This window comes from Podarcis cretensis (genome assembly GCF_951804945.1).
Source record: "Podarcis cretensis genome assembly, chromosome: 2".
Taxonomy (NCBI): domain Eukaryota; kingdom Metazoa; phylum Chordata; class Lepidosauria; order Squamata; family Lacertidae; genus Podarcis; species Podarcis cretensis.
Window position 1 is genome coordinate 99,451,566 of NC_137171.1, and position 25,493 is coordinate 99,477,058.

Consider the following 25,493-nt stretch of genomic DNA (forward strand, 5'->3'; position numbering starts at 1 on the left):
AAGGTAAAGGTAAAGGTAAAGGTAAAGGTAAAGGTAAAGGTAAAGGTAAAGGTAAAGGGACCCCTGACAGTTAAGTCCAGTTGCGAATGACTCTGGGGTTGTGGCGCTCATCTCGCTTTCAGGCTGAGAGAGCCGGTGTTTGTCCGCAGGCAGTTTTTCCGGGTCATGTGGCCAGCATGACTAAGCCGCTTCTGGTGAAACCAGAGCAGAGCACGGAAACGCTGTTTACCTTCCTGCTGGAGCGGTACCTATTTATCTACTTGCACTTTTAGGCATGCCTTTGAACTGCTAGGTTGGCAGGAGCTGGGACAGAGCAACGGGAGCTCACCCCATCGTGGGGATTTGAACCGCCGACCCTTTGATCAGCAAGTCCAAGGCTCAATGGTTTAGACCACAGCGCCACCTACTTAATATAAGCAGATTTTTGTCTACTGGAAGCAAGCGGGATCCTAAAAGCAGGCAGCAACCTTGAAGGTGCTGCACCTAAAGCCAGCTCACTGCTATAAAACTCCCAGTCTCTGATTCTCTCTTTGAAGCCGACATGCAACCTCCTTCAGACTTTCTCTGCCCCATTGACTAAACTGGAGGGTTCCACTTTTCCAGACTCTGATGCCACTTCCGCATCAATCCCCCTTTCCCACAAATTGGAATGCTTTGCCAAAATAGAGGACAAAGGTTTTCATAAAATTTGTATATGCTTGTATATGTCTTGATTAAAATTTCAAAGCAATTACTGTAATTTAAATAGAAACACATTACATCACTCCATACTGGAGAAGAATGTGTGCATACTGTGTTCCCGTTAAGTCCGCCTTGGTCAATCCTTCAAATAAAGAACTCCTTTAAACAGAAGATTGTCCTCTGCAAGGTAGAAGTCCCTAACTGGGAATTACAGCCTAAAAACTTGAAAGAAGAACTCTCACTTCTCAGGAATCAAGGAAACATCTCCTTCCATTAGCTCCTATTGAGGAAACATCAGCCAGTCATCCTTGACTATGAGAAAGCCATCTGCCTAACAGAATAGTCTCCAGTCTCCATAACAGCATCCATTCTTGATAGTCATGTTGTTGTTGTTGTTTGCACAATTTTAATCTTCCGTTTATTAACGCTTGATAGTGTTCGCTGGAAGATTTTAGGGATTGATCTTTCGGAACAGAGAAGGATGCAGCGGTGATCTCTTCTTATTCATTTCTCAACTTACAATGAGTGCCTCTGTTTCCCAATGGAGCCCTTTTATTGCTATTACTTAGGTATCAGGCGCTTCCATGAAAACACACAGCCTGCCAATAAACATAATACAGTGGCTGTGAGAGACACTTTTATGCTGTGATCAACGTTTTCCCAACTTCCTGTAAAATGCATTATGCATCTCGCAGCTGTAGCATATTTTGTTTAAAAGTACAGTGGGGGCAGGGGAGGGTGGAATAAAATCTTACATTTTTTAAAAATACATTATTCAGCGTGAAAACAGAAGACTACATTTCCCCTTGCGTAGCTTTCAGCCCACCAACCTTGGTCTGCATGCCAGTTAACAGATCACACCTTATTACAGATATGGAAGTTATAGAGGCAGAGGATCCCAGTGGCTTGGCATTGGATCTCTGTTTAGATCCCAGAATGGCACGACCCTGCATTATTTTGGGCAAGTTGTTTCCCTCCCCTGCCATACAATTAATATTAGTGTTATAGCATGCACTAATAAGATAAGATAAGATGTTATATATTGTGGGGGGAATTCCCCCCTAGAAATTAATAATTAATAAATGAAAGGAGTTTGATGCAATGACGAACCTAGACAGCATGTTAAAAAGCAGAGGCATCACCTTGCCAACAAAGGTCCGTATAGTTAAAGCTATGGTTTTCCCAGTAGTGATATATGGAAGTGAGAGCTGGACCATAAAGAAGGCTGATCGCCGAAGAATTGATGCTTTTGAATTATGGTGCTGGAGGAGACTCTTGAGAGTCCCATGGACTGCAAGAAGATCAAACCTCGCCATTCTTAAGGAAATCAGCCTTGAGTGCTGTGAGCCTTGAGTGCTCACTGGAAAGACAGATCCTGAAGCTGAGGCTCCAGTACTTTGGCCACCTCATGAGAAGAGAAGACTCCCTGGAAAAGACCCTGATGCTGGGAAAGATGGCGGGCACAAGGAGAAGGGGACAACAGAGGACGAGATGGTTGGATAGTGTTCTTGAAGCTACCAGCATGAGTTTGACCAAACTGCGGGAAGCAGTGGAAGACATGGAGTGCCTGGCGTGCTCTGGTCCATGGGGTCACAAAGAGTCAGACACGACTAAACAACTAAACAACAGCAGCAGCAACAACAACAACAACAACAACAACAGGTGTTTGATTATTTGGGATGTGAAGAGAGAAATACCAACGGCAGAGGAGTTCCTGAGCTAGCTTATGCGAAAACAACCTGACCAAGTTAGAGCCATTAAGAAACAACACAGGCCACTGAGAGCCATTGGCAATACATTGGGCTCATGTTTTCTAGTCACAGGACAAGCAGAAATGTAGATAAGCCCAGTGCATGTACATTCCACTACTCTGGATTCCTATACATGCCTATGTAGAAGTAAGTTCCATTGATTTCATTGAAGCTTGTTCCCAGGTAAGTGTGAGCAGGCTTTCAGGCTTTCAGTGCTTATTACGCACTCCTATGAATGGATATTCAGAAATAAGTACTTTGGAGTTCACTTTCAGCTGAGTAGGTATAGGGATGCAGCCTTAAGTACTTAGCTCTCATTACGGTTTCCTTTGGCGAGCAGACAGTTAGGGGGCCTTGACATTTTGTTCTGTGTAATGAAAGGCAAGAATAACAACCCAACAAAGGACATTGCCACAGTTATCCAGCGGTGCACTTACCCGAACAACTCCAGGATGCTAGCAAGACTAACTAGCAACACATTTGGAAGGAGGCTGCAGTAATGGAGAACTTCCTTGCACGTAAGATAGGGAGTGCTTCTATTTGACGCCCCCGCAACAAAACAAAAGCAAGCAATGCTTTTGGCTTAAATGAGCCAGACATCAGTTTAATATGATGTTTTAGAATACATTCCCACCACTGAACTCAGTGGGACTTACTTCTGAGGAGAAGCTGTATGGCTGTTCAGTGCTGTGAGGTTAGGGACGGGGGTTGTGCCATGAATTCCAATCACATTGCTTCTATGAATGGTTTTGTTGGTTGTCAGAAAGAGATCTGAGAGTGTCAGCATGGGCGTGGCTGTGATAAGATTGCCTAGAATTTGTCGCTAAACTGATTTTTTTTAAGGGGGTGGAAGGGTTTTTCTGCCTACTCTGTGCCTACTCTATCAGAGATCCAGAGAGTCCCAAATGTTGGATGGCTTCCTCTGGAAGTGAAAAACAAAGTTGTTTACCAACACCTTTTCATCCCATTCTTGCTGTTCTGATTTTGACTATATATTCCCACCCCACCCCAGTTTGGTTTAAATAACTGGATTTTATTGATTGTGGTGGGTTAAATCCAACAGTCACTGCATGAGCAGAATGATGTCTGCTCACGCTGTGATCTTTCCCCTTTCCCTGCATTCCCCCTACCTCCCAAAGTCTTCTGCGGAGGGTTGAGGGAAGCTGCAGAGCAGATAGGATGGGCAGGGAGGAAGTTGAATGAGCTGAAGTTGTTCTGTTTCCACAGTGATTTCACGGGACCCCACTCAGTGTCTTGCACTCCATTGTCTATGTAAACTGCTTTGATAATTTGTCACAGAGGTGAAAAGCAGCGTATAACTTCTCCAAATAAATAAGCAAACAGGGTGCCTTTGGTAACCAACCGCAGCTGGCTCAGCAGAACGTCCCTTTGTCGTCAACAGGCCACCACCAAGTTAAGCAAGGGACCTGCGAAGTGGTGGCAGTGCATCGGTGCTGCAACAAGAACAGGATTGAAGAGCGGTCACAGACAGTCAAGTGCTCCTGCTTCCCAGGTCAGGTGGCTGGCACAACAAGAGCGCAGCCCTCCTGCGTCGAAGGTAAGCAGCTTCAGCCCCATTTGTCACACCGGCTTAGAAACCCCCCCCCCCCAAATCTCCTTGATGGTTTTGATTTCCTGCTGTCTGGGAAAATAATAATAATCCTCCCCTTTGTTAAATTTGGACACATTTCTCTTTGTTAATGATAATGAGTATGTGCCTGAATCATGGTGCAATTAATCTCCTTAATTTATGTACTTGCCCGTTTGGTGCCAGGAAGATTCCTTGATCGTTTTTATTCCGTTTCTTGTAGTTTTGAACTGAAGATTGTAAAGCAGAACTGGAACCAAGGGAATTCAGTTCTCACTTTGTTGTTCTACCAGGGAGAGGCAGGTGATCCTCATGACACAGGTTTTCTTGTGCCAAGCAAGGGCAGATCAACCCAAAGGTTAACTATGCTATGAGGGTAGTCTCAACCAAAATCAGATCAGGGCTATAGTTCAATTATCAGTGAGCTGTGCTGTGTGGTGAGTGGGCCTATCCTTGCCCTTATGCTGGAATTTTCCTGAACACATTTCCCCTTGCCACTAATAATAATAAATACTTGCGCTTTTTGGAATATGAGAAACAGAACTCTCAAGCTATAAATAGTATTCCATTTTGGGCGCATTAGTAGACCTGTTTTGAAGAAGGGTTAATTCACTCTGTGAATTTGTAAATTCTCAGCCATGCTCCTGACATCACACACTCCAGGGCCACATTCACACCATACTTTTAAAGGGCTGTGATGTGACTTTAAAAGGCCACAACTCTCCCTCCAAAGAATCCTGGGAACTGTAGCTTTTTTAAGGGTCTGGGAATTGTTAGGAGACCCCTATTTCCCTCCCAGAACGACAATTCCCAGAGAGGTTTAACAGTCAGTCATAGAATCATAGAGTTGGAAGAGACCACAAGGGCCATCGAGTCCCTCATCACAGGGAGCTCTGGGAACTGTGCCTCTGCGAATTGCCCCTCTCAGTCCAGGACCTTGTTCCCTTAGAACTAATTTATGCCGTCATGCTACATGCGGAACTGGCATTTCTGTCTCAGCACAGCTACATGAGGAAATGTGGCACTGGCAGAGATGGAGGGACCCCAAAAGTTGTTCCATGTAGGATCCCAGGGCACATTTCATTAAATCTCAAAGCCATGTGCGAAGCTTTTAAAAACACACACAAACGAACAGATGTTATGATGAACATATAAATAAACAACAGTGGCAATTGTGACAAGAATGGGAGAACGAAAGCCTCTGAAAAGATCAGATACCTAAAGGCAAATGAGGAAAAAAGACACGATTTTGTTTGCCTGGGTACAGATGTCATTATTGCTAATAACAGAATATATGCAAGCCTGGTTATAATTGCTGGTAATCATAACAGGAGTGCTTGGGCAGGTAAACATCCTGATATCATAACTATTATTAGAATTGCTGCACTGGTTCTATCCATGGCCCCTTTGATGAAAACATGAAGGTGTTCACTTCCTTGGGTTAAATGCATGTTTATGGCTGAAATTTAGCTTGCTGAAAAGATTCAGGAAATTGCTCAATATTTCACTTTTCCTTCCCGTTCCCCCCAAGCAACTACACAGTAGCATATTTCCCTTTTTACAGGATAGCTTTATGTTAAGAAATGGCACCTATAAGTCTTAATTAGGGTTTCTGTCAGCACCAGTGGAAGGAATCTTAAGATGTAAAATGTGGTGAGATTTACATTTAAGGAAAGCAGTGCAGTGCTTGCCGCTAATTAATATTGACATAGAAATCATATTTGTTAATCCACATGGAAGAGACTTATCTTCAGTTTTCATTGCTTTCCACACAAAACCATGACCTTTAAAAGTGAAATAACAAAGAGCCCCGGGTTTTTCCTAACTTCCCCTGACGTTTTAATTCTGTGAATTAACTCATAAATAAATGGAAACTCGCAACAAACACCCCACACCCCAAACTCTGTAATAGCACCATCACCACCACCAATTTGTACATACATAAAATCCATGTATGAATTGTATTACTGCACAGATTAATTCAGAAGAGAAACCAAATGTGCCTTGAAGCCAATATAGATGAGCAGATGCCTCATTGCACTAAATAAGTGGGGCAAGATTATTGGCAAGTGGATTTTGAGGGAGGGGAAAAATAAATTTGTCAGCACTGGGGTGCAGGAGAAGCCAGCAGGACAAGACCACAGGGAAGCAGCAGATGAAAGGAGGTGTGGTAGAGGGATGAAACGTCAGCTAGAAGGGCTTAGGATGAGGGCAGTCATAGAATCATAGAATTGTAGAGTTGGAAGGGACTCTGAGGATGATCTAATCCATGGGTAGGCAAACTAAGGCCCGGGGGCCGGATCCTGCCCAATTGCCTTCTAAATCTGGCCCAAATCACTGTGTTTTTACATGAGTAGAATGTGTCCTTTTATTTAAAATGCATCTCTGGGTTATTTGTGGGGCATAGGAATTCATTCACCCCCCCCCCCAAATATAGCCCAGTCCCCCACAAGGTCTGAGGAACAGTGGACCGGCCCCCTGCTGAAAAAGTTTGCTGACCCCTGATCTAATCCAACCACGTGCAAGGCAGGAACATGCAGCTGCCTCATGCGGGGATCAAACCTGCAACCTTGGTGTTATCAGCACCATGCTCTAACCTAGTGTTTCCCAACCTTGTGCCTCCAGCTGTTTTTGAACTACAACTCCCATCATCCCTGACTAGCCATACTAGTAGCAAGGGATGATGGGAATTGTAGTCCAAAAACAGCTGGAGGCACAAGGTTGGGAAACACTGCAGTCTAACCAACTGAGCTATCCAGTCCCCTCTACTTCCAAGAGTACTGCATGCCTTTTCCTCTCTACCTTGGCCCTCAACAGCTAAGGCATTTTCGTTGAACACAGCCAATTTTCTTCATTGAATTTATGCTGCTCTGTTCCATTTCAGAACTGTTTTACATGTTTTATAACTGGGCTAATTTTTTATCTGTTTAATAGTTGTATGTTCTATTTATTGTAACTCACCCTGGGACCTCATAGTGAGGGACAGGTAAATAAATAGTAAAGGAGAAGGGGTGATTTGTGCCTTATGCCTGCTGGATCAGACGAAAGGCCCAGCTAGTCCATCATTCTGTTCTCCCAGCAGCCAACCAGGTGCCTATAGAAAGCCTACAGGCAGGTCAAGGGCACAGTAGCCCTCTCCTACTCTTGCTCCTCAGCATCTGGTACTGGAGTTAATATAGACACCACAACAAATCTAGCTTTCGTTAAGGAATAATTCTGGGGTAAGAGTACTCAACAGCCCAGCTCGTCGGGGTGCAAGTCCCCCGCGGGTCCATGTGGTCACTAAAAGAAGGAAGCTCCAGCCAAGTAATTAGGAGCAAAACAGTGGTGGTCAGTAGACCATGATCTTTATTGTTGTGCAACAGGTCCCCACAGGAGTAAGAACCCCAAGCATGGGGTGACATCCTCTATTAAAACTTCCCTCTTTCCCCCAGAATACACTTTGAGCAGCTAAGTTTGTTATTAGTAGGAGCTTTTGTGTGTGTGCACACTTCTTCAGATACTTCAGAAGTGTTCGTGCACACGAAAGCTCATACCAATAACAAACTAAATTGGTCTCTAAGGTGCTACTGGAAGGAATTATTTTGTTTTGACTACGGCAGACCAACACGGCTGTAACTAGAACTTTGAGCAGCATAATTGATACATCATGACTACATCACTAGCATGTCACAAATGGGGAGGGGTATACCAAGGTTACACAAGCTCAACATTAGGTCACTTTATCAGACACCTTTCCCATCACCTCTTAAGTACCCATCACTGAAAGAACCATAAAACTCTTTACGTATCCTTGCCCTCAGCACTTGTCTGAAGATGGGCTTTCAGAACATCTGCCTTGCTAAACTGCATTTGCAGATGTCTATTGTTGCCCCCTTGGTCACTCCCCGGGTTGGGTGCCGTGTATGTGCTCTCATGCTTGGGGAATTATGGTGGGATGCCCTGTTCCTGCTCCCTACATGACTTCCTGAACACTTTTAAGCAGTCCAAATTGGTAGCCGTCACACGACCTTGCAGTAGTCAGTTCCATATTTTCAACTATGTGATACATGAATACAGTGGTACCTCGGGTTAAGTACTTAATTCATTTCTGAGGTCCGTTCTTAACCTGAAACTGTACTTAACCTGAAGCACCACTTTAGCCAATGGGGCCTCCTGCTGCTGCCACGCCGCCACCGCACAATTTCTGTTCCCATCCTGAAGCAAAGTTCTTAACCTGAGGTAATATTTCTGGGTTAGTGGAGTCTGTAACCTGAAGCGTATGTAACCCGAGGTACCACTGTAAGTGCTTCCTCTTGCCTGCCCTGTATGTTCTTTGGAAAGCTGTTTGTCCCAGCCTTTTGCAATAAATCCCCAGGTGTGTTTGGGGCGTGTCTTTTTGTCTCCTGCCGTTGCTTCCACCCTTCAACCTTGGAGGTTGCGCTAGTTGGATATAATCACACAATAGATGGGCTTCTTGAAGGGGAGGGTCAGGGAAAAGGTTGGCATGTGGAAGAGGAAGTCTTATATTTATCTGATGATCTAACACAGTCTCTTGTGGGGAAACCTCTTGTGGGGAAACCCCTGTAGCCATGAGAACAGAGGTAAAATTATAGAGTTATTAGGGGCCAGCTGGAGAGCTTCTGCACCTGATAGACCCACCTGGGTTCTCTGCCATGTACTCCCAAGTGCCATAGGCTTCTCCAGCCTTTTGCTAATGATCATAGCTGTCAACGTTTCCCTTTTTTAAAGGGAAATTCCCTTATTCCGAATAGGATTCCTTACAAGAATAGGGAAAAGTTGACAGCTATGCTAATGATTCTGCTACAATATGGAATATGGTGATGTCGCAGTGCATAAGGCTGGGATAAAATGTGTTCGCTGAGCCCGTATCTTATATAGTCTGTATATGATGTTTGTTTGTTAATGTGTGGTGTGCTATGCCTAATAAAGGATTCTGAATTGAAAATTGAAGGCTGGATATCAATAAATGGTGGAGACCTTCTTTAACATGTCCACTGTTCACTATGGCACCAAACCATAATGGATGGCGTCTCTGAGCACTGTGGATGTGGCTGTACCCAAGGTAGTATGGTGCTACTATGGCAGTCTAGATCTCCTCCCTTCACCTACAAAAAATTGCATGAGTATGCTACTCAGGAGTTGGGTGGGAGAAATGTTTTTCATGCGCTGCACAAGCGTTTGCTATTTGAAGACTTTCTTCAGATATTTACATATTCTCTATGCCACATAGCCTCTTCTTTTATTTAGAGATTAGATTTGCCTTGATGCTTACATTTTTCATACCGTATTATGTGTGCATGCAACTCAGATTTAATTACTCAATATACATTATATATGTGTGCGCGCGCGCACGTGCGCTGAATGCTAGGCAATGCCTGCACATTTTATGCTATGTTCCCTGCAACACTAAAGCAGGACTTTATGGTGGACAGTAAATAGATATTTACTAAAATATGCATCAGTGTAGGAAAGGTAGAGCTTTTGGCTTTTGTGACGATATCCTAATTGCGGGGGTAAACTGGACATTACATCCGTTTTGTCAAAACAAATCCTTGCTGAAACAGTTTGGTGCCTGTACTTTAGATTTTAATAAGGAAAGCATTATGGATGCAAGAACCAGAGGTATAAAAGCAGACACCCCTGTATTTCCCCCTGTAGTGTGATGGCTTAGCATACTTTATTTATACTGTAAGCACTGAGGTAATTTATTCAGGTACTTTAGGGCAGAAACCCATGCATGTCCATTTACAGTTTGCAATTTTTTAAAAAAATTTTTGTGATCTAACCCAACCCTGTGGAGGCCTCCGTGCTTCAGAAGCCTGAAGGAGGTTTTTAATTAAGCTTGTCTCCGCCTGGCCCCACTTGTGTAACTAATTATTTTCAGTATCATGAAAGACTTTCATTATTCATTTCCCTTTCAAAGAGCTTATCCCACCCCCAATTTGCACTGTGTAACTCAAACCTATTTTGTAAATGATTTTTTTTTAAAAGAAAAACATAGCTGTTTGGCTTCTTTGGAATGATTTCATTTTACTCTCACTTTTCAATAAATGTAGGCTATAGTCATGCTTTTTCATATATGGCAGTGGAAATACCTGGAATGCCCCCAATATGCAGGGTTCACAGGCTTTGGATGGAGAAGTCATCTTAGAAACTATGATAGCTGGTGGTAATGGGTGCTGCAAAGCCACTGAGGTTACCTGGGCTTCTAGCGACATGGCCCTAGAACAGCGGTTCTCAACCTGTGGGTCCCCAGATGTTGTTGGACTACAACTCCCATCATCCCTGAGCTCTGGCCTTGCTAGCTAGGGATGATGGGAGTTGTAGTCCAACAACATCTGGGGACCCACAGGTTGAGAACCGTTCTCTAGAAGCACACCTGAGTGATACACCTGGTCCTTCAGAGAGAGTCCAACACTATCCAGGGCAGATGAACAATGCAATTCATAGACCTGGGAACCAACCATCCATAGGGTCTCTGACTTGTCAGGTTTCACCCTGATCTAAGCCATAGCTACAGTTAAAAAGGTAAAGGACCCCTGACAGTTAAGTCCAGTCACGAATGACTCTGGGGTTGCAGCGCTCATCTTGCTTTACTGGCCGAGGGAGCTGGCGTTTGTTCACAGACAGTTTTTACGGGTCATGTGGCCAGCATGACTAAGCCACTTCTGGTGAAACAAGAGCGGCATATGGAAATGCCGTTTATCTTCCCCCTGGAGTGGTACCTATTCATCTACTTGCACTTTGATGTGCTTTTGAACTGCTAGGCACCAGTTTAGGATATGCATGGTGTCTCCTGATTCAGATGTTACAGATAAATAGAGCTGGGTGTCATCAGGATACTGGTGAAACTATGCTCCTAATCTTCTAATGACTGCCTTTGCAGGCTTTGTAAGGACATTAACTAGCATTGGGGACAAAATCATGCCCTGTGGCAGGGGCGGACTTTGGTCATCTTTTGTAGTATGCCATCCTGTGCAAGGCCAAAATTTGGCATCACCAAATGGATTTTCTCAATTATGGATCTTCTCAACTTTGCGCCCCCTCGGCTCAGAGCCCTGTGCAGTAGAACTGCCTGCAATGCCCTAAATCCAGCACCCTGCCAGTGTGCAGAGGCACAAGCACCCAATACTCATATAAATAAGAGTGAGCACCTTAAAAAAGTGTCCCCAGCTTGCAGAGATGGACCAGGAAGGTCCTGTGGTTAAACGTCTCCATCGTTGTTGAGAGATCAAGGGCAGTGAGCAGTATCACACTCACCCTGTTCCTCTCCCTTCCCCAAACTGAGCCTGAATCCAGATCAAAATGAAGTTTCATCTGAAGGTGTCTATGGCTGAACTACCTGCAGGATTGGCAAGGGTTCAAAATCCAGTTTGTAAGCTCTCAAGGAATTCATGGATTCAAACAGGCCATAAATGCCTAAGCTGGACAAACTTTGGTTACAACCAAAGAGATTTGCACTGTTTTGATTTAAAAAGGATAGGAAACTTTGTTTTAGTAGATTGTCAGGAACTAATAGCACTCACCAGGAACAAACACAAACAGTAATTAAAATTTGAAATCCATCCGGCCCAAAGCCTTGTGTGCCATAAATAAGTGAAACTCCAGCCTTATCCATTGAGTCTTTCCTTAAGAACTATCTCATTTGTGAAATGGGTCTAATAATAGTCATCATGTTGCAAGGCTTAATTGATGTTGGTGCAGCACTTTGCCATTCCCCAGTTCAGCTACGAAATGTAGATGGTGATGGAAGTAAAAGCAGCTCATTAAAAGAAAAAGGATAGCAAGGAACAAAGAGAACAGATGAAAAATTGGGGGTAGTTTGAAACTGCTGGCAGGCCCTATTGATCTGCTTCTCGGAAGGAATTCTTCACCCCCTCTAAAGATGCTGGGGTCTATGGCATCTCTTTCCCATTACAGGTCTCAGTCTACTCTCTGGCCACGCTCTCCTATGGATTGAAAACAGGCCAGAATCTTGCAAGCTACAAAATATGGGAAAGAAGGGCAGGCGAAAGCATTGTCCGAGCAGTGGAACAGGACACACCACTGTCTCCGAGCTCCTTATAGGTGGACCTACCCCTTTCTGCTTCCTATGGGCTCCTTGAGTCTCCAGAAATGGGCCTGACTCATGCTTCTCCTCCCCACCAGCTGACCCACAGATGTATCGATCTGCTGAGCTCTGGAAGCAGCGTTGCAAATGAAAAGGGAGAATAAAACATTTAACAGAAAGGGAAGGGATCGCAGCAGCTTTTAACTGCCTTTGCGCTGCAGTTGCAGGAGTCCAACAGAGCCACACACTATTGTGTTTCATTAAAGGTCAACCTCTTCTGTGTTACTTAAACAAGTGGCAAACACTTGACTTTAAAGCGATCATCAAGGGATTTGGCTTTATTCCCCCCCCTTCTCTATTGTGGGAATAAACACTCTCGGGTTAGTACCTGGAACTTGGCTGGCAGCCGCTAGAAGAAGATAAAGCATTAATAAGCCTTGTGTAACTGCCTTCTCCCAGTGTGTAAAATGTGGCTGTGAGTAAATCTTCCCAAGCTGAAGTATTCTGTGTGCCAAAGGACTTTGAAGGGTGGTACACTCTGCACTAACAATAGTTGCTTTTAAAGAAAACTTCTGTTGCATCTAGGGAACTAGAGAAACCCAGAGGATTTAATCCCAGTATACTGGTAAATCTTTGCCTTCAAGATGTAGTCTTTTGTCAAAACGAAAGCAGCCTTCTGATATCTTCATTCCTTAGAAAACCATAATTAGGAGAGCTTCTCTGAACACTGCTAGCCAGACAAGAGTAGTTCTAAACCCCACCGGGATTCCCTGACAAAAAAAAGTGACAACAGATGTTATCCTTAGTGTGTTTCTAGCTGTGAAAGAAAACACACACACACAATTTAGCCTGCAGTCCTATAGCTGGGAATACGCTATGCTGATCTCAAGAGGACTTACTTCTTTTTTTTATTTTTTTATTTATTGATTGATACATAAAAAGGAAAACACAAATACAAAATTACACACAAGAATAACAAGAAACACAAAATTTTCTTAACAAACAATAAAACATAAATTGGTCTTAGCACAATAGACCTGACCTCCCGTCTATTCCTTACAGTGGTGCCCCACAAGACGAACGCCTCGCAAGACGAAAAACCCGCTAGACGAAAGGGTTTTCCGTTTTGGAGGTGCTTCGCAAAACGAATTTCCTATGGGCTTGCTTCGCAAGACGAAAATGTCTTGCGAGTTTTTCCGACTTTTTTCCCCTTTCCCCCCTTTTTCTAAGCCTCTAAGCCGCTTATCTGCTTATCCGATAAGCCGATAAGCCGCTAAAAGCCGCTAAACCGCTAATAGCGCTAATCCGCTAAGCCGTCAATGGGCTTGCTTTGCAAGACAAAAAAACCGCTAGACGAAGAGAATCGCGGAACGGATTCTTTTCGTCTTGCGAGGCACCACTGTATTTCAATTTTATATTACTTATTGCCAATACGCACTTTCATCATAATTTAACTTTTTCTTAATATATATCTTAACTCTTGTGTCTAACTTGCAACTATTACTGAAATTCCTCAGATGCTGTGAGGGCGATTTGGCTGCGACATCTGTCACCCCATTGATCACCAGGGTTTATTCAGCTGATCTGGCTGGCTAGGCAGTTGTCCCCTTCCTCATGGCTCCATGTGCATCCCTCCCGAAGCCGTACGCTCGGTGGAAGAGGACAACCACCCTGGAGAGAAGGGGTGTACCGTTCTTCGGTCAAGGGTGTACGATAGCTGCGCTCCCCTGCTAGAACCTCCAAACAGGACTTACTTCTGAGTAGGCATTGTTTAGGACTGCACTGCTAAACCGGTAGCTCTTTGCGTAAGCCATGGTACCTAGATGAGAGAACCTGCTCCTGGAAAATTTGATGTTTGTGACATCTGGCAGGATCAGCAAAAGAAGTCATTCAAGAAAAATTGTTTATTTATTGTTTATTTAAAATAGAGTATGTTCCAGATTTAGATTCCCTGTTTTGAAGCAAGCCCTAACAAAGGAGCTTGCAATAACTTAACAGACACAAATATCATTCAAAATGATCGCAACATTTAAACAGTTTCATAAAGGCAACCTAAGCATAAAGCTACAAAAACGAAGTAGCAGCCAACTAAGGAACTGGAATAAATATTTGCTGGTAGCATTATATTATGATCTGGTAGATTGTATGCATATTTTATTAAATGAAACTTCAGGTAACGAAATTACAATACATAATGATATAGTTACCCACATTGAAAATGCATAGCAGAAATGAAATAATTGAATCAGTATCAAAAGCTACTGAATTTACCACTGCCAACCTGCTGTTACATAATTTATAGCGGGGCACCCTGTGAGATAATAGTTTGTTTTGTCCTTTACATGTAAGAACTGTGGTTTGGTATGCTACTGTAGAGTAAAGAATCTATGTATGTCTACCCAGAAATAAGTCCCACTAAACTCAGTGGGACGGACTTCCAGGTCAGTGGATTTTGGATTGTCACCTTAATCAGCTATACACAGTAAAATCATGTTAGATAACAGAATTAACATTTATTTCCATATTTTAGCTTGAAATTCAATTTAAATTTGTAAAGTAATTTCATATGAATTGATGAATTGCACCCACTGAATCAAATCTAATAAGGGATGTATAAATACGCTTTATGGGGTCTCCCTGCACAGGAAAAAAAATATGAAAATACTAATGATCACATTATGAAAATGAAGGAGAAGACTGATGAAGGGCAACTGTCTTTGCCAGCAATCGTGTACAGAGGCTGCTTGAATCTCATTGAAGTTAAATGGATTTCGGCTGAAGCTCAACACAAGGAAACATACTTGAGTAAAAGTGCACAGGATTGCACTCTTAAGCAGCCTAATATTATGCAGGAAGGCATCATGGGCATACAACAGCATTATTTAAAAGAAAGAGACATATCTTACTAAAATCTCTGTTCAGAATATTTTATTACCGTATTTTTCGCCCTATAGGACACACTTTCCCCCCTCCAAAAATGAAGGGGAAATGTGTGTGCGTCCTATGGGGTGAATGCAGGCTTTTGCTGAAGCCTGGAGAGTGAGAGGGGTCGGTGCACACCCACCCCTCTCGCTCTCCAGGCTTCAGGAAGCTATCCGCAAGCCTTGGGAGCCCGCAGGAGTTCCCGCCGGGCTCCCCTAGCCTTGCGGATAGCAGGCTGCATCCGAAAACCCGGGGCGCGCAGCTGAGCGCGCCCCGGGCTTCGGGCTTCGCGCAACTCTCCGCAAGCCGTGGGAGCCCTCCCATGGCTTGCGGAGAGCTGCCTGCATCCCGAAGCCTGGGGCACGCTGAGCTCAGTGCGCCCCGGACTTCGGGCAGAGACTTCCCGCCGGGCTCCCTAGGCTTGCGGATAGAAGCCTGTTCTGGGGGCTGGGGTCGGGAGAAGCTCGGGCTTCCCCTGCCCCAGCCCCACGCCTCGTGGGGGGAATAATTTTTTTTCTTTATTTCCTATCCCAAAAAACTAGGTGTGCCCTATGGGCCGGTGCGCCCTATGGGGCGAAAAATACGGTACTTACTTATTTTGTTCTTTGTAAACTGAATAAAATGTCCAGTGGCCAACAATGGTTCTCATAATAGCTTAGAAATAAAATTAGAGATGTGCTACCATATGAGCAGAAGAATCTCCATTGCCAGTCCAGCTGGGTTAGTGCTCCCTGGCTGGTCGATGGATGCACTGAAACAGCTGCAGCACACCAAAACAAGGAATTTCAGACTGGTTCTGGTGGCAACTAATACATCTCCCCACCACCACCACCTGCAGAGGAAAAGAAATGGAAAGGCCTACACACTTTGTCTTGCCATGTCTTATGTTTCTGGCAGGCAAAATAAACCAACAATGTTGTGCAGTAACAGCAGAAACATTAGTCTAGTGCAGGGATCAGCAACCTTTTTCCACTGTCCCTCAGACCTTGCGGGGAGCCAGACTATACTTTGAAGGAAAAAAATGAACAAATTCCTATGCCCCACAAATAACCCAGAGATGCATTTTAAATAAAAGGACATATTCTACTCATGTAAAAACATGCTGATTCCTGGACTGTCCGTGGGCCGGATTGAGAAGGCGATTGGGCTGCATCCAGCCCCCAGGCCTTAGGTTGCCTACCCCTGGTCTAGTGGTTCTGGCAATGGAGATAGCCCTCAGGCACCACCATGCAGACCCAGGGATTGGGGAACCTGTGGCTCCTCAGATGTTGCTAAACTGCGTCTCCCATCATCCCTGAACATTTGCCACATTGGCGAGGGATGATGGGAGTTGAAATCCAGCCACACCTGGAGGGCCACAGATTCTCCACCCCCAACGCAAGTATGTGATTGGCTGCACAGCACCAGTGTCACAATCTCAAGGTGATACTTAATTGGCTGAGATAACAGTAGAAGGGGTTCAGACTACCCCTCCCACACACATTAAAATAATGTGCGAGAAGGTCATGGCGCCACATGGGCTAGCCTTCTGCCATTGTTACTGCCACGTTCCCTGCTCATTAACCCACCAGTCACACATTTGACAAGCACGAGAAGCAATGTACATGAAGAGATCTCCTCTGCATAAGGAGGGATCCTGATTAGCCCATTCCGATGAGACTCATTGCTAAGAAAGTAAAACCAGGTGCTGAATTTGGGGTTTTACAAGGTGTGGCAGAGCTGGCATGGTCCTTGGGTTCAGTTGACTCTGTGCTTGGTCAGGTGGTAGAACTATGATTGCTGCCTGTTATCATTATTATTAATTTCATTTATATAAAACAGCTACATATATAAAAACAGTTAAAGCAATATATGCAATTTTAGTGACCTACAAAAAGTATCGATTTCCAACATTTTTAATACAATGTTAAAACCTTTTAACACCCCCAAAATAGTTGCACCTGTTAAGTCAAGGATTCATATTTCCTGTGGTTTGGGGTAAGATTTGTATTTTCCGTTACCTGCAGGTATGACTCCTATTTTCAGAAAAGCATTTTACTCCTATTTACAAAAGCGATTGATAGTCTGACCTTCAACTGCTTTGTTGGTAAAGGTCCATATATTTCTAGCTTGTTACACCAGGCTTTTGCTTTGAAAACCATTCTGCTGCTTCTGGGTTTTCAGTCCTGGCAAGTATGTTTATGTTGACTTTAGCAAGGCTTACTTCTGAGTAAACATGGTTAAGATCCATCTATGAAACTATTTTTGGAGGAGTGATCCTAGAATGACTTTTGCGCGAGGTCTATATACTCAGCTTGAATTAAACATGATGATTGCATTCAGATACCATGTTCTCAGTCTGCCCAGTTACTGTATGCTGTCAACCTTGGAGGATCAGCAACAGCTTGAAGTATCTCTCCTGCCCCTGCCTTCTCCCCTTGATATAATCCTTTCTAGTTTCATCAAACCACAGTTTCCCATGAGAATTGAACTTACTCTGTTGGCTTTGCATTTGCTTATAAATCAACGTGATGGCACTTGCTCCGTTTTGCTCTTTGACAAGCTATTTTCTTTTTGTCTTCCAGCTGCCATTGTCATCCAGAAGTGGTGGTGTCATATGAACCCTTGCCTGGATGGAGAAGACTGTAAAGTGCTTCCAGATTACTCAGGTTGGTCATGCAGCAGTGGAAACAAAGTCAAAACTACCAAGGCAAGTTCATGTACCCTTTTCATTCCCTATCAGTGAATACTAGGTCATTTGGTAACATGGGTAGATCTGACCAGTACAATGCCCCAACAATGCCCCCGGCCAAGGGGAGCAATCTGCTTTTCCCTATAGGAGTGAATGGCTTCAAGCACAGGAGCGCACTCAGGGACATCTTCCTGCTGAGAATGAAGTTTGGGTTTCCAGCGATGAGCCATCAATATGCTTGAAATACTCTCCTTGCCGCATCTGCTGTAGACAAACCTCTCGTGCCTAATGCAAACTTCTCTGCATAGTATTCTAAATACAATGCAGTCAAACGTAGCATTCTATGCATATTAAAGTTATATCTTTAACAGTGTGGTCATCTTTTGGGTTCTGTTTTGGAGTCATGCTAGAGTAGCCTTCATCAACCTGCTGTTGTTAGCAGAGGCACTTGAATAATGCAGATGGGAGTCAAGAGAGAAAAATAAACATTTACCGAACAAAACGGAATATATCTGCTGAGCAGAAAAGAAAAAAACAACAACAGAGGGGTTTTACTTTTCTGACAGGGCTTGTTGAGAGCAGGATTCAATTCAGCTAAACTTCCCCAAGAAAACTCCCTCAAAGCTAGGCAGCCTATCAGAGTATATTCTACCTCACCAAAGAAGAAGAAGAGAGTTTGGATTTGATATCCCGCTTTATCACCACCCTAAGGAGTCTCAAAGCGGCTAACAATCTCCTTTCCTTTCCTCCCCCACAACAAACACTCTGTGAGGTGAGTGAGGCTGAGAGACTTCAGAGAAGTGTGACCAGCCCAAGGTCACCCAGCAGCTGCATGTGGAAGATCATGGAAGTGAACCCAGTTCACCAGATTACGAGTCCACTGCTCTTAACCACTACACCACACTAGCTCTCACCAAAGACCATGCCACTTTCTCTAGTTGCATTGCAACACCTTAAGTTAACAGAATTAACCCTTAAACCACACACTGAATGATCTCTGCTGTTTCACTTCCAGCACATTGCACCCTCTAGCTGTTTTACACATACAAAAGCCCTGGGAACAACTAACACAGCACAAATGATGATAGAAGCTACAGGAGCACAGAAGCAGCTGTATTCATGAGAAGCACCCAGCAGTGCACCTGGTCACAGAGAGAAAGGAATAAGGAAGGAACAGGTGACCAGAAACAACTGGAAGTCTATGTAGAGCCATTCCAGGGCAGTTGGGGGTATAGGACTCAGCAGAGCTTAGGCTGGCAATGAGCAGAAACTGTTCTTCTTCACATGTGTGGAGTATGGAACACAGACATGGCATAGGGAACTTTCCAGTTCAGATTTAGGCCTCTGCACACATTTGAGATCAACTACTGTGCTGAATTAGCACCCAAGAGTGCCCTAAACTGGCTTTGCCTCATTAAAGTAACAAGCTATTAACTCCCCTCTTCAAAGAAGAGATTCCCCAAGAGTGCAATCCACATCCCATCGAAGTCAGTGGCAACGCTTACTTTGATCTTAATGGGTTAGCATTGCACCCAAAGGTGCTGCAAGCATCTTTAATTTGATAAGAGGCCTTTTCCATTTTCTTGTTATCTTGTGGAGTATACATTTGTGGAGTGAAAAATCAAGGGCAAGGGATATCCAGATAAGGCTCAAAAGCCACCTTTCATAGTGTGAACTCATGTATCTAGGGTATAGAGGCTCCAGCTTGGGGGAGGGGCGAGGAGGGGAAGAGAAAAATAAAATTTTGATTTTACTTTTGACTCCCCAAAGTGCAGCCACTGTATATGGCACTTCTGTAAGTTAAAGAAGGAAACAATTCCCCAAGTCACCATGAAGCAATATAAGGTCTTTATTATCATCATCATTCTCGATTCATTAAAATGTTGCTGTCAATCTAAGCAAAAATGCCCAGCACTGTATACCATGTTTTACTTCTGTGTAGGAATAAGATTTCCATATCAGTAAATTCATTTGGGTTATGGGCAGTCATAAATAGTTTCTCTCTCTCTCTAAAAATGATAAAGGACGGTACTGCAGACGCTGAATACGGGTGTCTAGTACATAGCTTAAATATATAATGGTATAAAGTTAGCCGGTTTATTGATACATTTATTACTTCACTAGGCCAGCTGCTGGTTCTAAATGAGCTGTCTGGTTGATCTCAGCCAGAACTTGTCAAAACTGCACTTCTAAAACAAGGTTGCAGCATTGGCAGTAGAGAGACAGCGACCTTCTCCAGGTGTTTCCTAAATGGGTTGAATAAGCATGCAAGGGGGAGGCAGCAGGGATGAGTGCTCCCACACAAAGGAGGGTGACTGTCTGAAGTGGAGAGCTGGCCTGTGATTGTGGAGGCTCCCCATGTTGAGCAAAGTCTCAGGAAACTGACCTGGGGTACAGAACAACCAATGGCAGGTTGTAGACAGTGGATAACAGGTAGTAGATGAAGACCTGCATGGCGTTTCATATCCCCAAGGAGGACCTTGGGGAGTGTCTGAGGGATCTACAACTGCAATGGAATGAATGAGGCAATGCGCTAGCTAGGACTCAGCCGAAGGTGGAGTTTGAGATGGAGGTCATTCATTGGTGCCTGGGTACAGATCCAACAGTACCAACAGGATAGTGAATGGTCTTGGGTCACCAGTGGGTTGTTGGGCTTCTCCTCCAAAATGTCTTTCTAACCCTTCCTGGGGTTGGAGCCTGGACGTTCTTTCTGTTCCTCCAGAGAAACGTTTATGGTTAATTCCATTTTAAGATTCTTATGTCCAGTGAAGTACGTGATGGCTCTGGTTGGTTTGTGGCACCTGACTGCAAATCACCGCAAATTTTGTGATAATGATTTCAGGACGTTGAATTATTATTATTTTTTTAACCAGTTTGAAGATTCGGTGCAATAGTTAATAAACTGTGTTCACGGATGTGAAATGCAAAAATGGGGTCAGAATTGTTTTATTGGAACTAGCAAGGGGACATGCTACGGAGGAAGCCCTGACCTCAGTGTGGTTCTGCTTTAATACATACACACAGCACAACAGAGCAATGGCCTATCCCCTCCAACAGCATACGAATCAATATGGCTAACCTGACCCAACAACCTAGCCCGCCTTCCTCACACAAATAAGCCGCATCACAATCAACTAAGCACAACCAACCAAGCTTGGGAATCCCTAACCTCGCAATATCGATAAAAATAAATAAATACACAAACATGCTGACCCAACCCTCCGACGCTAAGAATAGGCAATAGAACGAAAGAACAATATCCCCATCTCTCTCCCCCCTCACCTTTTCCCCAACTGCAAGATGTCTATGACAAAAACGACTCTCACCAAACATAAATGAACTGTGAAAAAGACTATGAACTGAAAGTGGAGGCAATAGGTATTAGAATTCCTGCTCCATGATTGCAGTCATGGGATTTTTGTCGATCACATGACGGTGTATGTTTTGACTCCACAGAGTGGGAAGTGACGGAGACAGGATGTTTGGGTTACTGTGTTCCGTGAAGTGGGACTATTGTCCTTTGTTCTTTTTCTCTTTGCTGTCTGATGCTAGAGAGAGAGGGAGCCATGTTGCAGTGCTATGTGTGTGTTTATATGTAAATAAAGTAGATTAGCCAAAATGCTGAGTTGCTGAGGTCTGTCACCCAAGGTGCGCAAACTCTGCAGATCTCTAAGTGTGCCGGTGTCGGTTAGCATCGATCGCTGTGATGTTTGGGCTGAAGAAAGCTTTTGAAGCTCCCAAACGATCGACCAAGAGGGAGGGAACATGCCAGTCGGGCATGTGTCTCTGCCAGAGTCCTACTCGAGTGTAGGCTGAACTCCTGACAATAGGTGTGCCTTTCCCTGTTTATCTGTTTGCTTTGTTACACACACACACACACACACACACACACACACACACACACACACAAACCCTAATAAAAACCAATAAAAAAAGAATTGTTTTATTGGAACAAATATCAGTGCAATCTGTGCAATTGCTGCAATGCATAGAAAAAACAACTTGTTGGCATCCATCTCTCCTGGGAGACAATGGAAGAGTGTGCCTCTGGGGATGAAGCCAAATCATTGGAGACTTACAGTGCCTGCTGTGGCTGTAGAGAGACATGTTTTGTTGCAGCTGGGGCAGATGAAGGCATCCAGTTGTGCTGATGTGGGTGTACCATGGTGCTGCTTCTTTCTGTGCTCCTCCCAGCACTCATTTCTCCTGCGGTCACTGCTGTGCATATATGACCTGACTGATTGTCTCCAGGTGCTGTGGTCCTCTGTGGTCATACATAGAAAAAGCTGTCACCAATTGGCTGTTAATACTGACTTGCTTCCCCAAAGCAGCTCCCTCCTTTCTCTTTTCCTGTTTCTGTATGCATGTAGAATGCTTACTGTGCTCAGAAATGTGCATAATCTAGCAAGTACAGGTCAGCAGTTGAAACCCTGAACGTGTGGGAATTTATGAAATCTCTGGAGAATCCATCTCCTCCTGCCAGTATTTGCCACTATCAAACTATTTATACACAATTGTCACTTTCCTCTTTTTCTTTGTTTGCAGGTAACACGGTAGCAAAATGTAAACATATGCCAAAGTTGGACCGATGGGATTTACAGCTGCATTGCCCAGAGACGTTCATTTTGTGAAAAAAATTATCAAGTCTGGACTGCCAACTTTTCAAAACAGCTGGCACAAACTTGAGCAGTGCTCCTTTTTAACAAGGAGACCACACTTCTCAGTCTATGACTTTCTTACAAAGAATGGAATACATTGTAAAGACAGAAGCTCCGAGTCTAACCCTTTCATGCTCAAGATGAACATCTGTAACCAGAACTCCTTCCAAAGTGCAACAGAGATCTCCAGGACTTTTATTCATGACTTTGTAAATCCTGAAACCTTGATTCAAATTACTTGGCAGGAATGGTGAGGTTAAAAACCAAGGGTAATTCAGATGAAGGAGCCTCAACATGAAAATGATAGGGAAGACAATTGAATTGCTCTTAGAACACCCGCTTCAATATATTTTTACCTGCGATTTACTAAGTATCAAACAAAGTAGGGAAGTCAGTCATGATGTTTAATAAATAAGTACCCCTTGCCAATCTTCATATTCTGTTATAGTGTGTGCAACTATGTTTTCCCTCCATTTGTTCAGTGTTAAGGACAGTAATGAAAACACTCATTCGAAAAGTAGATAGATTTTAGCACGCCAGAGAATTCTGTCCAGCAGAATAGAAACCGTTGCTGCTTTGCTGCCAGAAATTGAAAGAAAATGGAGCCATTAAATTGGTATTTTCACCCAAGTCGATGAACATTTGGGTCACGGCTTCACATTCTCCTACGTACAAATGTGAGGTGTGTCTTAAGCAAGTCTGGTACCATTTTGCTCTAAGACAGCTCCACCAGTGGGTGGTGGGGCTAGCTAGCTCGCTAGGTCATCTGTGCAGTGAACCTTGTTGGCATTGTGCAATGGCGGAGGACTGAGGGATGAAGCCCCCTGCCTGCCTGGAGTACAAAGGTCAAAGACACTGGAACTGCGCACCCCACAGGCACAATTAGATTCTTTTCCGCAGCAAAAAGTATAGGGCAAAGGAGAAAATGAAGCATGCTATACTACTGCTGTGTGAGTTTCTTTCTAATCTCTTAACTGTCACTTGTCATGCACTTGTATAGATGGCTCTGGAGCATCAAGGAAGTCTTTAGAGTGAGGCCTTAGCATCTTAAGTTCTGTGCTGCGCTAGAATACTTGTGCATTGGTGCTTTGCTGCATCTGGGTAGGGCTCTTCCTAGTGGCTTTGACCTGGCTGCTGTGACACTGCAGTATCTCTGTGCTGGTCCTGAGGGCTAACCGTGCAGCAAGGTCCAAGTCTAGTCCAAGGTCGAGGGTATGGAGGCTGTCCATCAAAGCTGAAGCTGGGTCCAAGGCAGGTGAGGTCAGGAACTCTGGCAGAAGAGCAGGACAGGATGCAGGCAGGAACAGGCTACCAACAACGTTGCTCCTGCAACTTGGGACTGGGGCTGGCTGGCTTTTATCTGCCCTGAAGCATAGGGCTGCCCCGGTCCACAGGTGACTCGCCTCTCATGGCCTGGAGGTGAGCACTCCTCCTGCCGGAACTTAGTTCCCTCTGCCTCTCTGCCCTGAGCCTCTACAGTTCAGGAGAGGCTGGAGGGTTACCGGACCCAGAGGCAACCTCCTCTTCCCCTGACGGGGCTGAGAGTGGAGAACCTGCAGGCAATGGGTCCTCTATCACCTCAGGGGCCAGAGCAGACTCAGCTGGTGCCTGCACCTGAGGATCCAGCACAGGTGAGGACCCTTCAGGCTCAGCTGGTTCTGGAGGTGGGGACTCCTGTGCAGGCTGGGATTCCTCAGGTTCAGCCTCCAAGTCGAATCCCAGGCCATCACACCCTCACATCCGTTCATGGCACAGGTGCAGTAAAATGGAGAATGCAGGACCAATTGCAAAGCACACTAGACTTGGGATCGAATTGTCAAGACTGTACCAAGGAAGATTAGTGGAAGACATCTGGATTTTTGTTGCTCTGACTGCATCCTAATAGGCAGCGTATTAAACGCTCATGAGCAAAGTTCTAGATAGAAAGGGGATCTTCACTTTCGGTTAGCTGCTATTTATAATGATTATAATAATTAAACGTCCAGTTCCTTGACAGACCACATTTTCTAGCTCATACAATTTATGACATGTAATTGTTTCCTATTATTTTAGTTGTATCTCATTCTGGTTTCCATCTCTCTCCTCCCTGCTGCCCCCGCTAAGTGCTACACATTTTTGTTTTGTCATCAGCCTGCATAAGTGGGAATGTAAAAGGAGGTGAATTTATAGCCCGTCTGTTCCTGGTTACATCATTTGACTTTAAGATACGTTGGAATGTATTCAGATGCAGCGATGCACACATATCCCTCTGCAGATGAACTGTCACTGACCCAGCCATTGCTATGCTTTATGTAAATTCCACTGTGTTAACATAAGGCCGATTTTTAGAGATCCAGAAATGCCAAAAAAATGGAGATGGTGTTGCACTAATTTATTTAATTGTGCACAGGATGTCTTCGCTACAATGTGAAGTTGTCTAGAATAATAGTCATTGTTGACTCTTATTCCGTAAGGAACATCTTGAAATATTCATACAATGTTCATTCGGTCAAAGATATTCGTAGAACTTTTCTCTCTCTCTCCTTTAAAACCAGAATAAAGTCCTGCTTTTTTTTTGTTTCACATCCTTAGTTGGTGATTATTACATTTGTTTATTAAATACTTTCTCTCCACCACCACCCTCCCCGTGTCAAATGCCTTGGAAGATCATTCCAACCTGGAGCCAAAGTTTTCTGGAGACAAAGATGGCCTTTGGGGAATGGCTATAGCTCAGTGCTGTTGCCCAGGCATCAGCAAGGTCCCAGTCCAATCCTCATATTCTGGAAGAGACCTCTGCTTGAAACCCTGGATAGCTACTGCCTGCCAGTGTAGGCAATACTGAACTAGATGGTCCAACAGTCTGACTCATATATATAAGGCAGCATCTTGTGTTCCTCTGCTTCTCAGCCTGCATCATCTTTTTAGACTGGTTGAAACTTTTACTTTCAACCTGCTCTAATTGTCAAAGCAAATGACCACTGAGAAATCTATATATAAAAAACTGTATGCTAAAAGATTTGTGTATACCATTTTGCATCACACGTGACCCCCTGAAATATACTCGGAGTCGAGAGTGGATTTCATTCTCTTTATTCAGCTCATAGTAGTGAGGAATGGATGTTTCCCCAAAATATCTGCTTTATATACATTATTTACACAATGGGCCCCACGTGATTGGCTAATTCTGGGA

At 44.1% G+C, this 25,493-nt stretch overlaps 1 protein-coding gene across 1 annotated transcript in view; it reads left to right on the forward strand.

Annotated features, from left to right (window-relative positions):
- Positions 1 to 22,759, forward strand: part of TAFA4 (TAFA chemokine like family member 4) — a 132,054-nt gene extending 109,295 nt beyond the window's left edge. Inside the window, exons 4-6 of the mRNA XM_079964163.1 lie at positions 3,835 to 3,990; positions 17,560 to 17,684; positions 22,212 to 22,759. Of these exons, the coding sequence (XP_079820289.1) occupies positions 3,835 to 3,990; positions 17,560 to 17,684; positions 22,212 to 22,223 (293 nt within the window). The 3' untranslated portion in view covers positions 22,224 to 22,759. The remainder of the gene's footprint in view (positions 1 to 3,834; positions 3,991 to 17,559; positions 17,685 to 22,211) is intronic.
- Positions 22,760 to 25,493: the final 2,734 nt, after the last annotated feature.